The 13611-nt window shown below is 40.6% G+C and overlaps 1 protein-coding gene across 1 annotated transcript in view; it reads left to right on the top strand.

The window, feature by feature from the left end:
* Positions 1-13611, top strand: part of LOC147168584 (ATP-binding cassette sub-family C member 5) — a 36593-nt gene that overhangs the window by 11044 nt on the left and 11938 nt on the right. Inside the window, exons 4-19 of the mRNA XM_086084255.1 lie at positions 520-667; positions 1483-1716; positions 2811-2984; positions 3324-3471; positions 5248-5396; positions 5566-5673; positions 6727-7080; positions 8357-8428; positions 8501-8625; positions 8696-8768; positions 8888-9091; positions 9244-9369; positions 9650-9758; positions 9859-10043; positions 11470-11616; positions 12902-13031. Of these exons, the coding sequence (XP_085940381.1) occupies positions 520-667; positions 1483-1716; positions 2811-2984; positions 3324-3471; positions 5248-5396; positions 5566-5673; positions 6727-7080; positions 8357-8428; positions 8501-8625; positions 8696-8768; positions 8888-9091; positions 9244-9369; positions 9650-9758; positions 9859-10043; positions 11470-11616; positions 12902-13031 (2486 nt within the window). The remainder of the gene's footprint in view (positions 1-519; positions 668-1482; positions 1717-2810; positions 2985-3323; positions 3472-5247; positions 5397-5565; positions 5674-6726; positions 7081-8356; positions 8429-8500; positions 8626-8695; positions 8769-8887; positions 9092-9243; positions 9370-9649; positions 9759-9858; positions 10044-11469; positions 11617-12901; positions 13032-13611) is intronic.

The following is a 13611-nucleotide window of genomic DNA, read 5'->3' as shown; positions in this document are numbered from 1 at the left end:
TATACGGCAATAAAAAAGGGCATTAGACACGTCTTTAATATGTTAGCATGTATCTTTCAAAGCCTAATTACATGCTACATCATTCGTGAAAGTCTGTTTATAAAATGTGGGTCAACCTTTTGTTAATTTCAGCCTAATTGCTGGCATTTTCCTTGCGTGATTTTTGGTCTGCGTGATTGCCTTTTAACCCAAGTATGCTCCCTATTATGCGAGCTGGCAAGCAAGTTGATTTCTGGAAATGGAATGAAAACGGGTAGGACCGTGGTGAATTTTTTTTATTATTCCCACCATGCCTTTGTAAAGCCAAGTAAAACTGTTAAAACCTTTAAGCTACAAATTCTCATAATACAAAAGACACAACAGCCAATTATTTAGTCAATTTTCATTAGTTGGAATAATGTAGTTCATTAAAGCAAATTAAGATCAATAACTTTTATTGTTTCAGCCCGAGCGTGTCGTTGATCATTTATTGGTTAAAATAGATGACATGATTGTGAGTGCTTCTGCTGTGTGTTCCAGACTGGAATCGCTGTGGCACGACGAGCTCAAAAGACGAGGACGCGAGGGGGCGTCCCTGACGAGAGTCTTTATGAGATTCTGCCAAACCAGAATGCTGGTGGCCATCTTTGCCCTCCTCCTCACAATGGTGGCAGGCTTTGTTGGGCCCGTGAGTACCTTCCCAAACCCTCTTCTCCCATGATACTATGCTTAATCCGGCGAGCATGACTTCCATCTTTTTCTTTTTTTTCAAGCCAGTGCGGGGTTTTTTTCTCGCCAATTATCCCATTTTACGCAGCTGCGGAATTTTAAGTGACAATATGCTAGCAGACTACAAGGCCTTTTGAGTCATTCTTTGGTCATATTGCCTTATACAACGCTATATATATAATGGAATTAACTGTGTGTATGTATGTTTAATGTATAACTAGTTTAAACCATAACGTATATGTAAAATGCTAACTTTGAATCCCAAGCATATGGTGGCTAGCCGGTCAGCGGCTAGCCCTGAAGCTAACGTAGCTATCTTCACTATGTGTTTTCTTTTGACTACTCTTTTTGTTTCCAAAAAAAGTCACCCAAAAAGCCAAAGGAAAAGGCAAATATACTTGAAAAATTCAGTATGAAATCATATGACAGCTATTACTACTTGAAAGCTGTTGCTACTTCTTTGTAAAGTAAGCTGATTTAAAGTATGTCATGTGTAAACTTGGTGCTTTTAGGCGCCCCCAACAAATAGCCTTACAGTAAGGGGTTTTTAATTCTCGGACAATGACTCACTTGTTTGATTTTGGCAGCACACAAGCTGATACAAGATTGTTCTGAATGTGTTCACTGTGTTGATCAGTTACTACATTTAGCTAAGAGTAATATTTATCAAAAAACCATTTCCATATCAGTTGATAATGCCTGATAGCTTTCTCATGTTTTTGCTATGATTTGCTCTGGGACTATTATTTTACCTTCTCCATTTCTGTTTCCCAGGCACTCCTGGTTCGAGCCCTGCTTGAATATTCCCAGAGCTCCGAGCGCTGTGTGAAATACGGCCTCTGCTTGGTTGCCGGGATCTTCGCCATGGAGCTGATGCGCTCCTGGTCGCTGGCGCTCATGTGGGCCGTCAACTATCGCACGGCGGCTCGCCTCCGCGGGGCGGCTCTCACGTTCGCCTTCAGCAGGATCCTCCGCCTACGCAGCACCAAAGACGTCAGTCCCGGCGAGGTAGGGCGGAATCACTGACTGAATTGTACCTCTCAGCAGAGCACCACAGGAAGATGATTGAGGCAGATTTAATTTCGGCACTTATTAGGTTCCATTGCCTGTGAGAACAGAGGCTGTCTAAGCTTTTAGAAGAGACCTCATATAACATTGACTTTTGGGAATATGGATAAACTTGTTTTTAAATATTACTTTGCACTTTGGCAACTTTGCAAGGGCTCCACTAGTTTTCTGTATGAATGCGATTGGAGGAAGGGAGGCCCCCCCAAAAAACTAGTAATTAAACAGGCGATGCTGATTTAAAGTTTTTAGTGTACGTCTAAAAGTCAAAAGAGCCACTTTAGACCAAATAAATAAGAAAAAAATCTGTCTGGAGCCGCAAAACCTTTGAACATTGTAATTAACAAAACGTTATGGATATATAATGGTTTAAAAAAATGCCTCTTCCTTTTTTTTCTTCTGACATTTCTGGCAATATTGTAGACATTTTATGGTCATTTGGGGGATTTATTTTGTTTTTGGACATTTTATAGTTACTTAAAAAAAAAATCTTTCTAAAAAGAAATTTTCTGACAATTTTCGTGAATTTCTTTTTTGTGACATTTTATAGTTACTTTTTGAATGTTTTTTGACTTTTTGGGCAATCCCAAAGACATTTAAGGGTAATTTTGTGCCTTTCTTGTTTTTAGACATTTTATGGTTATTTTTTTAAAGTTTTCTTTACGGCCTTTTTACAAATTAATTTCCTCACTTTTTTGGGTAATTTTGTGTACATTATATGATAATTTTTTGCTCTTTTTGGACATTATATGTTCACTTTTTTGGCATTAGGTGTTTTACAAAACTTTTCCATCTACCTTTTGTCTCTTTCTGACAACTTATATAGTTGGACTGGATTTTTTGGGAATATTTAATTATAATTTTTTCTAAATCTTAAATTAATTTTCTAAAAATAAATAATACATTTTTTGGTAAAAAGCCATGTATGTAAGAGATCCACAGAGGGCCACAGGAGAGGGACTAAAGAGCCACATGTGACTCCAGAGCCGCAGGTTGCAGACCCCTGGTCTCTGATAATGTGTTGCTTCCTTCCCCAGCTGATCAACATCTGTTCCACTGATGGCCAGCGTCTCTATGAAGCCGTTTCTGTGGGCTGCCTGCTGGCTGGGGGGCCCCTGGTGTGCATCCTTGGCCTGACCTACACCATCTACTTCCTGGGTCCCACCGCTTTAATTGGATCAGCCATTTTCATCATCTTCTATCCCGCCATGGTAAGTTGACCTTAGCATCTCATTTCTAAATAGTTTGGTTTGTAGAAACCTTCTCATTTCATCCTGGACATCCAACTGAAAAAATAAAATCTGCTTTTGATATTTTGCAATCAATCTCATGTCCACTCTGTAGCTACTTTCCAAATTGCACTCAGATTGAGCCACCACAGCTATTGATGCAAAAGCCATTTATCCATCCAGGCCCTGTAGGAGGGCCAGCAGTGCAGCTTTATGTGATTGTGTCTACTTTCATTTCCTCTCCCGCTTCTTATTTTTCTTGTCATCATCTCGCCGCTCTTCTCTCTCTCTCTCTCTCTCTCTCTCTTCCCGTCTGGACAGATGCTCGCGTCGAGACTGACGGCGTATTTCCGCAAGAAGTGTGTGGTGGTGACTGACCAGCGCGTGAGGCTGATGAACGAGATCCTGGGCTGCATGAAGTTCATCAAGATGTATTGTTGGGAAGATGCCTTTGCGCAGAACATTCACAGTGAGTTTCCTGTCACCGCGCGCCAATGATTTCCTGCTTGTGGTCAGGAATGCAAAGTCATGCCGCCGCATGCTAATTAAGCTACGCGTCAACTCATTTCAGCAGCTGTCCCCGAAGGTCCCTAATGTAAATTTATCACCTGGAAAAGAAAGTCATATCCTCTTAAGTAGACTGGCAAGATAATCCCAACCATAAATCCATTTTCATTAGCTCGTTTAAATCATCTCCCTGTGCCGCCCGCTATCGGAAAGGCCAGTTTGAATCCCTTGGCCCCAAGGTTAATTTGCAAATTGTTTGGAGCCTTACCATACAGCGAATGACTGTCGAGGCCGCTCTACTTGTGCATGAATTAGTGACGGCCTTTTCTCACCAGGACCTTTGCTGTAGGTTGTTGATAAGGACCCCCCCCCCTTCCCCCACTTTAAATGCTATTCTCAATTAGCCCTCTGGGGCCTGTTTTAGCGCTGTCCTGTGATTGTCGGTTAGAATGATGATTAATCACCATTCAGCCTAATAGCCACCTGAGTCCACAGGGGTACAAGTGTCATGAAGAGATGATCACCTTGTGTTTTGTGATACAGGAAAAGCACAGTTAAAGAAATACACTAGTGAGATTTTTTATTTTTTTAAGATAAAGACCTGGAGGAAGCAGGACAGAAATAAATCTGTGATTAGACTTGAAATGATTCTCTGAGTGCCCTTTGAAACCATACATGATTGTCTATTTTGAGCTACTCAAGTGTTCAAACAGGGTTTTCACAAATACATAAAAGGTCTCATCACATTTCTGCTCATTAAAAAAGTAATAACCCTTCTGAAAATCTGCCACTTTTAAGACAAACACTACACTATTTAAAAGAGTAACGTAGCTAAGATTAGAGTTATTTTAGTAGTGTGTTAGCTTCTGAGAAGCAGAATAATACGCAGGATCGCTTGGTGAAATTGTCCATTGTGCTCTGTGACCCACCAGCTGCAGTTGAGTAACTGGCAACCTGCACAGGGAATGATTCCAAACCAAATTGAATGAAGCAACAGAATGCTAACATATGGCCCTTTGTTCCATTTGACCTGCGGGACATCCAATTCGATTTTTAAATTTACATTCTAAGCTCTAGCTCAGTGTTTTCCAACCATGGGTACACACATTGCAGAGGGTATGTGGAAATATTGAATAATCTACTTACTGTATTTCCAACATCAATAATGTGACACAGCCCTAAGAATGGCTTCGTTGAACTTAACTCATTTGCTAAAAAAAAAACACGTATAAATATGTTCTGTTGTAAGTGTCCCAAAGACATATTTATACGTTTATGTTGTTTTTTATGCTATAGCATACAGAAGGCTTTGATGCTTTGTACAAAACAGTTGAAGAAATGGTAGTATTACAAAAACGGCTAGCTGGTGGCAGCAGAGCAAAATAGATCAACTTAACCCATGTTGAAAAAAGCTAATTTTACCCACAGTTCTAAACAGGTTTGTGAATAATGATGAAACTATTCTAATGCTAATTGCTGCAAAACGGAAACAGATAAATCCAGTAAAACAGCCACGTGTGAAGGGGGTTGGCTGGGAGTGAAAGAAATGAGTTAATTGCCTCCCAATTAACTTTTTCATTTTCTTTTTTTACTTGTCCTTGCTAAGTGGAGAACGGGAAGGGGTATTAGAGGAGGAGCCTCCTCTGTCACAGAATCCAGCTCCCTGCGACCCTGAACAGTACAGAAAATAGATCCATGATTGGCTAGCCTTGAACTTTCCTTTCTGTCTCGTCAACAGAAGTGAGGTTAGAGGAGAGGGGAATACTGGAAAGAGCTGGTCTCATCCAGAGCCTCACAGTGGGCGTGGCGCCTATCGTCGTGGTGATAGCCAGCGTGTGCACGTTCACCCTGCACATGGCCCTGGGCTACGACCTTACTGCAGCAGAGGTATTTTCACAAAAAGACCTTTCCGCTTGCTTTTTAACTGCATTTGAATGATTCTTATACTGCCACTCATATACACGTGCACAATCAAATGAGCGCTAATGTTAACGATGACATGACCTTGCCGCAGGGGAGGATCAATAGAATAACGCTTTGATTTTTCCGCACTTAGGCATTCACTGTTGTTGCCGTTTTCAACTCTATGACCTTCGCCCTGAAGGTCACACCCCTGGCTGTCAGGTCCCTCTCAGAGGGCGCTGTGGCAGTGAAGAGATTCCAGGTGAGAAATACACATGAATTCCCTTTGGAGAGGTGCCCTATTTGTGTGTAAAGCATGAACTCCCCTGTGGATGCTGAGAACACATACGACCAATCCACACCCCCACCTGGGTTCCAAACGTTTGGTAAAAGTCACATGTTAGTGGCACATGTTTTCACACAGCCAGCAGGGGTTAAGTAAGCAACAGCACCAAAAGGACATTCTATTTATGTGCAGAAATTACTTACAGTAATCCTTAAATCCAGGAAAATGTTTTGCATAACTGCCTCACAGCTTTGAGGTTGAGGGTTCGAATATTCTCATCCTTTGTAGCATCTTTCTTATTGTGCTTCCTCCCACATTCCCAAAGTATGCATGTTGGGTTTACTTTAGTTATGGCTATGGTTTTGGCTGGTGACCAGTCCTGGGTTTACCCCTCCTCTCACCCAAATTAGAGGCTCCAGCTCACTAACGACCTTCACAGTAAAGCACAGTCAAATGTTTCCTACTTTCACTGAATGCAGCCCTATGAAACCTAATTGCTAACCAAAACAGGATAACCTTCCAAACCACATAAAACATTTCTCAAGTGATTTAAACCCTGGAGACATTTCACGTTGTATAATGAGTTCTCTGTTCAGACTGTATTATTCTATTAATTTTGTCTTTAAAATGTAATACATTTACAATGAAGCATTTAGAAGTGTTTGTCATTTAGTTTACATTTTTAATTTAACTAATGTCCAATTCTTTATGTAAGTATTTTTTTCAGTAACTAACAAAAATATTTAATATCATTTTTTGTCTTTTTTGTCTTTGATGAACACTTGGGCCTATGCTAATGTATTTTTATGTTGCTCATGGTGGTGGTACTTGGAGAGTAAAGTACTTTTTTAGGTGACACTAGTAAGAGCCCGTGTGAGAGTGAACATGCAATTTAGCTCACGCTATTTGCGATCTTAATAAATTAGCCCCCTGTTGATTTCACCAGCTCTGCCTCAACCAAACTCCTCAAGTCTCTCTAATTAATCAAGTAGATTTCCCATAGTCATCGAAGCTCCACTGTCCCCACAGAGGCTGTTCACGATGGACACCCGACAAGCCGTGCTGATCAAAATGCAAGACCCTTGCAATGCAGTGGAATTCCAGGACGCCACGCTGGTGTGGGAGAAAGCGCGAACCCCGGCCACTAAGCCTAACCCGCCTCCTAAGAAGCCTTGCGGGGGGATGAGACGCGTGCTGCGCCGGGAGAGGCTAAGCCTTTATATCTCCACCGAGGACACCAAAGACCACAAGGAGAACCCCAACGCCCAGAGTCTCCTCACCAACATGGAGCAGGAGAGTCCACAGAGTACCATTTCGTCCACGAAAAGCATCCGACCGCCACTGCACAAGACGCTGCATCGTATTGACCTGCGTGTTAAGAGGGTATGAGAAACACATCCAAATAGACGCCTTGTTTACCTTGGGCCACGTCATGGTGGTTCCGAACCATGAAATATATGAGAAAAAAAATTCTCATTCTTGGTAAATTGAGTATTTATTGGTCCTTTTTAAACAAGCATTTTTATTTTAATGAAAATCAACTTCCGCATATGACTTTTGATTTGTGTCATATTTGATACATCCGATCACAATGATTTAAATTTGTACATTTAGAACTGTGAAAAATATTATAATAGACCTATCAAACATGTTAGTATGTTAAAAAATCTGAACATTTCCCATTATTAATAATCATAGATGTCTCTCCTTTCTCAATTGGTGCAATTTTGCAAGGTCACTGGAAAAGCCATCCCCTGGGTGATACTGCCCTCTAATGGATTATCCGTGCAATGCATGTGTCAGACTATATACGTCAGGGTTTTAATGTTTGTTTGTTTTTTATTATACTCATGTAATAGAGGACTCAAAATGTCTTGTATTTAACTCTTTTACGCCAAAGGTTATCCAAAAAACAACCCCTTAGTCCCAGCCAATTTCGAGCATTGTCACTCATCTTTCGAGGCAAACAGAATATTGTGTGCTATGATTACATAAACATGGCGGATATCATATGAAAGATTGGATTGTATTCTTTCATTAGAAAAAAAGTGATTCTACCTTATTCAGTTCTTTAGTAATTACTGAATGAAAAATGTAAAAAAATAAGGAGAAAATAAGCTTTTGGTGAAAATATACATTTTTCTGCACAACAGTGACTTTGACACCAATATTTTTTGTTTAATGACGCTCGGTGAATTAGATTGAATGTGATCATTCACGTCACCCTTGAAAACGTTCTATTTTTCCAAGATCCGCCATGTTTTCATGTATTTTGATACACGGGAGCCCATTGAAAAGAGAGACAATTTTGCCATCTGCTGGCCATAGTTAGTAGATGGTTTTTTTTCCACCCCATTCACAAACCAGAGCTACACAAGACGTTGCACTGAAAAACATAGTTGACGTCAATTAACGTTATTGGCGGCACTAATTGGGATGTTAGTATACGTCAATAAACGTTCTTGGCGGTAAAAGGCTTTATACGGTTAAAGCCATGATTGGTTACGAACAGAAGTCAAGGAAACTTTGTGACAGGCTTTTGCAGGCCACATAAATTGACGTAGAGAGCTTGAGCTGACCTTTTGCCTTGATTTCAAGATTTTTGACACCCGTGATTTAAAGTTTTGAGTCTCCAATGTTATTCTTCTTGGCTGTGTAGGGTTCACTGGTTGGGATCTGCGGCGGTGTCGGAAGCGGGAAGAGTTCTCTTCTCACGGCACTACTGGGACAAGTAAGAGCCGAATGCTGGAATTGTATCAATTACAAGTTCTTCAATCTTTTAATGCAACAATCTGCGCCACAGATGACGCTTTTAGAAGGCAACGTCGCTGCTATTGGAGGCTTCGCTTTTGTGTCCCAACAAGCCTGGATCCTCAATGACTCCCTGAAAGAGAACATCCTGTTTGGGAAGGAGTTTGAGCAAGAAAAGTAAGTTATGATGATGTAAGTACAGGCAGTCAAAATGATCACAAATTGAACATTGTTGCTTCATCTTCAGATATGAGGCTGTTTTGGAAGCCTGCTGTCTTCTCCCAGATCTGGCAGAGCTGCCTTACGGAGACATGACGGAGGTAATAGAGTGCCGCATTTCTGTGCTGCAAAATTAAATGCCCCAAAAGTCATGAGAAGTAGCTCCCAATGGAAATTGAGTGCAGCTGCATCAAAAGGATTGCGTTTTCTTTCTTTCCAGATTGGCGAGAGAGGGGCGAACCTGAGCGGGGGTCAGCGACAGAGAGTGAGCCTGGCCCGGGCGCTCTACAGCGAGCGGCCTATACTCCTCCTGGATGACCCTCTCAGCGCTGTAGACGCGTGCGTGGGCTCTCACATCTTCAAAAAGGCCATACGGGCAGCGGCCAAAGGCAAGACGGTGCTTTTTGTGACCCACCAACTGCAGGTGAGGGAGAGGCAACCTGCATGGGAATGATTCGAAACCAAATTGAATTAACTGGAAGACTGCTGGCATATGGCACTTTGCTCCAGTTTGATCTTACCTTACCTTTAATCGTCTGGATCAATGCTACATTTACATTCTGCCTTTTTTTTCAGTACCTGCCAGAATGCGATGATATTATCCTCATGAAGGACGGGCAGATAGCCGAGCACGGCACTCACGCTCAGCTAATGGCCAAAGAGCGTGACTATGCTGCTCTGTTCAGCAGTATGCAACAGGAGGTAAGGCCCAGGGGCAGCAAAAAAATAAATAAATTCAATAAGGCACCTTCACTCCCGCTACAAAGTAACGCTACAAACTGAATAATTCATCATCCCAAGAAAGAAAGGCCAAATAGCTTGGAAATGTTTATACAAAGCAGGCCTTCGCTTATTTACGGCTCCATTGATTTACTGGAGAGCTGCAAAAGATCCTGTCACTGATATCTCTAAAGGGTGTTTTTGTCACAGCTGCCATGTACAGTCGCTCGACTTATTTCTTCCTTTGTTCTTGTTTGCAAAGACTCTGGTGAGGGAGAATTTTAAAAACAAACAGCACAATTTGACTGCCATAACCGTTTGCCATGGCGAGGAAGTAACCAAGGTCCACCAAAACCCACCAAGCAAACAAGGTGAAAGACTCGAACACTTGAAGGCTCACACTCTCGTTCATTCACATGATATGTCACGTATCAGCGTTTTCTTTTCTTTCTTTCTTTCTTTCTTCTCCAGAACAACTGATGAAACCCGAAGAGAAGGGTACCGGCGCTGTCACTTGGGCCGTGTACGCCGCCTACATCAGAGCAGCAGGAGGTCCGGTGATTTTCATTCTCAACGTCATCTTCTTCCTTAGCACCACGGGCAGCATCGCCTTCAGCAACTGGTGGCTTAGTCACTGGATTAGGCAGGGCAGTGGGGTGAGTCTGGATTTTTTTTTATCTTGTACTGTATTTTATTTATTTATTTATTATTGCACCGCAAACAACATGGCACAGTTGTCAAGAAAGAAGCCAATTGCTGATCAAAATAAAAAGAAAACGATTGCACTGGCAATATTTTTTCTAAGTGTTCATACTCTTAACATAAAAGTGGAAAAAAATGTTAAATAGACTGCATCTTTTAGTCATTGATACAGTAATTTCATAATATTCATAAAATTGAGTTAAAATTAAAAAGATGTACTGTACTGTAAAAAACGAGTGTGATATTGATTTGCGTTGAGATAATTTTTCTGCCACTAGATGGCATTATTGCATTTGTAAGACGTTGGTGACCTCAGTGCACTTTTCTTTTCATATTAAGAGCTATCTAATCTTCAACATGAAGTCACTGGTGAAATTCTGCACATTTTTTTAAATTGTAAAATACAAGTTGACCCCAGTCTCCACAAATATATGCATTATTATTAAATTCTTAATGTTGTCGTGTCTGCTGCATTGTGACTGGAATTCCCCCAGTACAGGTTTTACAAGTAAGGGTAATTTTTGTTTAAATTAATTAGGTAATTATTTTTTTATTAATTAATAAATAATATAATAATTAATTCATTATTAATAAGGGAACTTTAAATTAACTAAAAAATAATGCACACATTTTGACACTCCTAATAATAATACAATTACTGCATTTATGCAACAGACTCCAGGCTTTCCTTTTTGACCATAGGTGCATATAAAATCTTATAAACAGATAAGTATTGTTGGGGGGTTTTGTCGTTTTGAACGAATTACTGGCATTTCCATTCATTTCAATGATGAAAGATAATGTGTGGTCACGTAATGGCTTAAACTAGTATCTCAAGACATCACTTTGTATGCAGTACTGTGCATAGACATGTAACGTCCTCGTTCTCGTCAGCACTCAAGCAGCAGCTTTCTGGACCACTTGGAGAGGCGAGACTTGTTGCAGAAGTCACAAATGGGTTTTTAATAACAGCAAATTTCCCATTTTTGCTGATGAAAAATGCGTCCTTTAGTCCTTGAGCAATCAGCATCACTTTAGCAAGCAAAATAAAAACAACGCTGTTGGGTCAGTAAGGCGAAATAGCCCTCTGAAAATTAAAATACGATAACTGAAAAACGGTGAGCGTAATTAAAAGTAAGCACAAGCGGCGAGCAAGCAGATGTGCTGCAAAGCAGATGGCGGCTTTTGAGAAATGCGCCCACAAATGAAAGCAATGCAGCGATGAGCGATTGTGATGGTTTTTTGTTTACCAAAGTGTACTTTTCTTCATTAATTAAGGGGGAAATTTAACAACATGGGACCCAAAAAGTTTTTTTTCTTTGTTTTTTTTTTATTTACTCAACCTTATTAATTCCTTGCTCCATATGCCTCCCCCCCCAGAACGCTTCATTAATCTCAGCGAATGAGACGATGGCGAAGGACAGCATGAGGCTCAACCCTCACATTCAGTTCTATTCCGCCGTTTATGTCATCTCCATGGGCGCCGCTTTGTTTCTCAAAACCATACGAGGCCTGGTGTTTGTAAAGGTAAGAGAGCCCCGTGGTGCTTTTCTCACAAGTTTCACTTTCTGATCACCCAACTGCAACCAAAAACTTTTCGAACAGTGGTTCTTGTGGGAGGTACTGAGCCCCACCAGTTTCCTGTGCGCATTCACTCAACACTTCTTTATTGATAAATAAAGACAACAGTCAATCAATGAAGACAAATAATAGTAACATTGACAAATTTCCAACTATTTCAATAAGGGCTGGGGTTAATTCAATTTTTTTTTTTGAATAATCGATATTAAATCGATTTTCCTTTTCAATCCCGATATCGAATCATAAAACCATGAATTAGATTATTTGAATATCTTTTTCCCAACTGAAGAGAATGCTTGAAGCAATGGTAGTTATTACAAAAACGGCCAGCAGGTGGCAGCAGAGTATAAGAGCTCAGCCAGGCAATGTTTCAAACAAGCTGTTTTCCCCACAGTTTAAAATAGATTTGTGAATAATGATGAAACTTAGCTATATTCTATTGCTAATTGCTGCAAAATGGAAATTCTTTTTTTCCTAATGAAAGAATATACTCTAATCTTACTTTTGGTAGGTTCCCTGTTTTTATAGCAATAGAACACAATATTCTGTGGGCCTTGCGAAATCAGTCAAAAATCCAGTAAAGATTGTTTCGGTGAAAATGGCTGGGAGTAAATGAGTTAGTAATGTCGGTGGACCAAATCCATTTATCCTTCCACTGTCATTTTTCATCTTCAGAATGTTTGCCGTTCATGTGTCAGCAACTACACCTTAGCGTGTTCTTCTTTTACCAGCAAGAGGTTAAGTCACCGTGTTAATGTATGCCACTTGAAATTACTCATCTTTCAAAGAAGGTTGATGTGTGTGTGTGTGTGTGTGTGTGTGTGTGTGGTGGGGGTGTGTGTGTGTGTGTGTGTTTTTTTCCCCTTACCCTGATCTGCGTTGACAACCTTGGTAGTGTTGAATACTCTATTAATAGAATTAATCTGTTCTCCACTGCCACACGTAATTTCTGCTCAAACGGTGAAATGGCATCTGATTTAAAGGTCGCAACCTTTATGTCAGAGTCAAAGTAAGTCATTACAGATAAGGATTTGACAGCAGAGACACACACACACACACACACACACACACACACACACACTGTGAACATTAATCTTTACTCATTCTGTGTGTGTTAAAAGTGACAAGCCATGTGTGAAGTCAAGCATCAACTGAGTCCAGATGTTTCTTTAAGCGCTTCCATGTATCGCCTCTCATGGTGTTCTGTCGCCCATGTTGTTTGTGTTGACAGTGCACGGTGAAGGCGGCCTCCGTGCTCCACGACAAGCTGTTCCGCCGACTCCTCCGCAGCCCCATGCGCTTTTTTGACACCACGCCTCTGGGCCGCATCCTGACCAGATTCTCCAGGGACATGGATGAGGGTGAGACGGGGGATGTGTTATCATTTCCTATACATGCTTGACGATATGTCTTGGCGTGCTCTCACTGGGAAGAGTCATCCGCATGTATGAGTCACTCCAGTGGTCCTCACTATATTCACAGTTTGCTTGTCACATTGTCACATCGACTTTGTACACTCTAAAAACGGTTGGGTCAAGTATAACCTAAATTGAGTCAAAAATGGACCGACCCAACTTTTTGAGTTATTAAACAATTTAAATTAATAATCCACCAAGCAACCTGTTTTTTTGGGCTTATTTTGTGGTTTATTCATTTGACCCAACATCTTGGGTTAATTGAATAACCCAATTGAATTTGGTCAAATATGAACCAACCCAACTTTTTGAGTTATTAAACAAACTTAATTATTAATCCACCAAGCTACCTGTTTTTTGGGCTTATTTTGTGGTTTATTCATTTGACCCAACATCTTGGGTTAATTGAATAACCCAACTGAATTTGCTCAAATATGAACCAACCCAACTTTTTGAATGATTTAATTCATAACGTTGGGTCAAATTAAATGAAAACCCACAAAGCAACTTATTCAATTGACCCAAA

This window comes from Leptonotus elevatus, chromosome 9 (genome assembly GCF_054856555.1).
Source record: "Leptonotus elevatus isolate MCC_2025b chromosome 9, RoL_Lele_1.0, whole genome shotgun sequence".
Lineage (NCBI taxonomy): Eukaryota > Metazoa > Chordata > Actinopteri > Syngnathiformes > Syngnathidae > Leptonotus > Leptonotus elevatus.
Note: the sequence above shows the minus strand (reverse complement) of the source record. Positions and strands in the feature narration are given on the sequence as shown.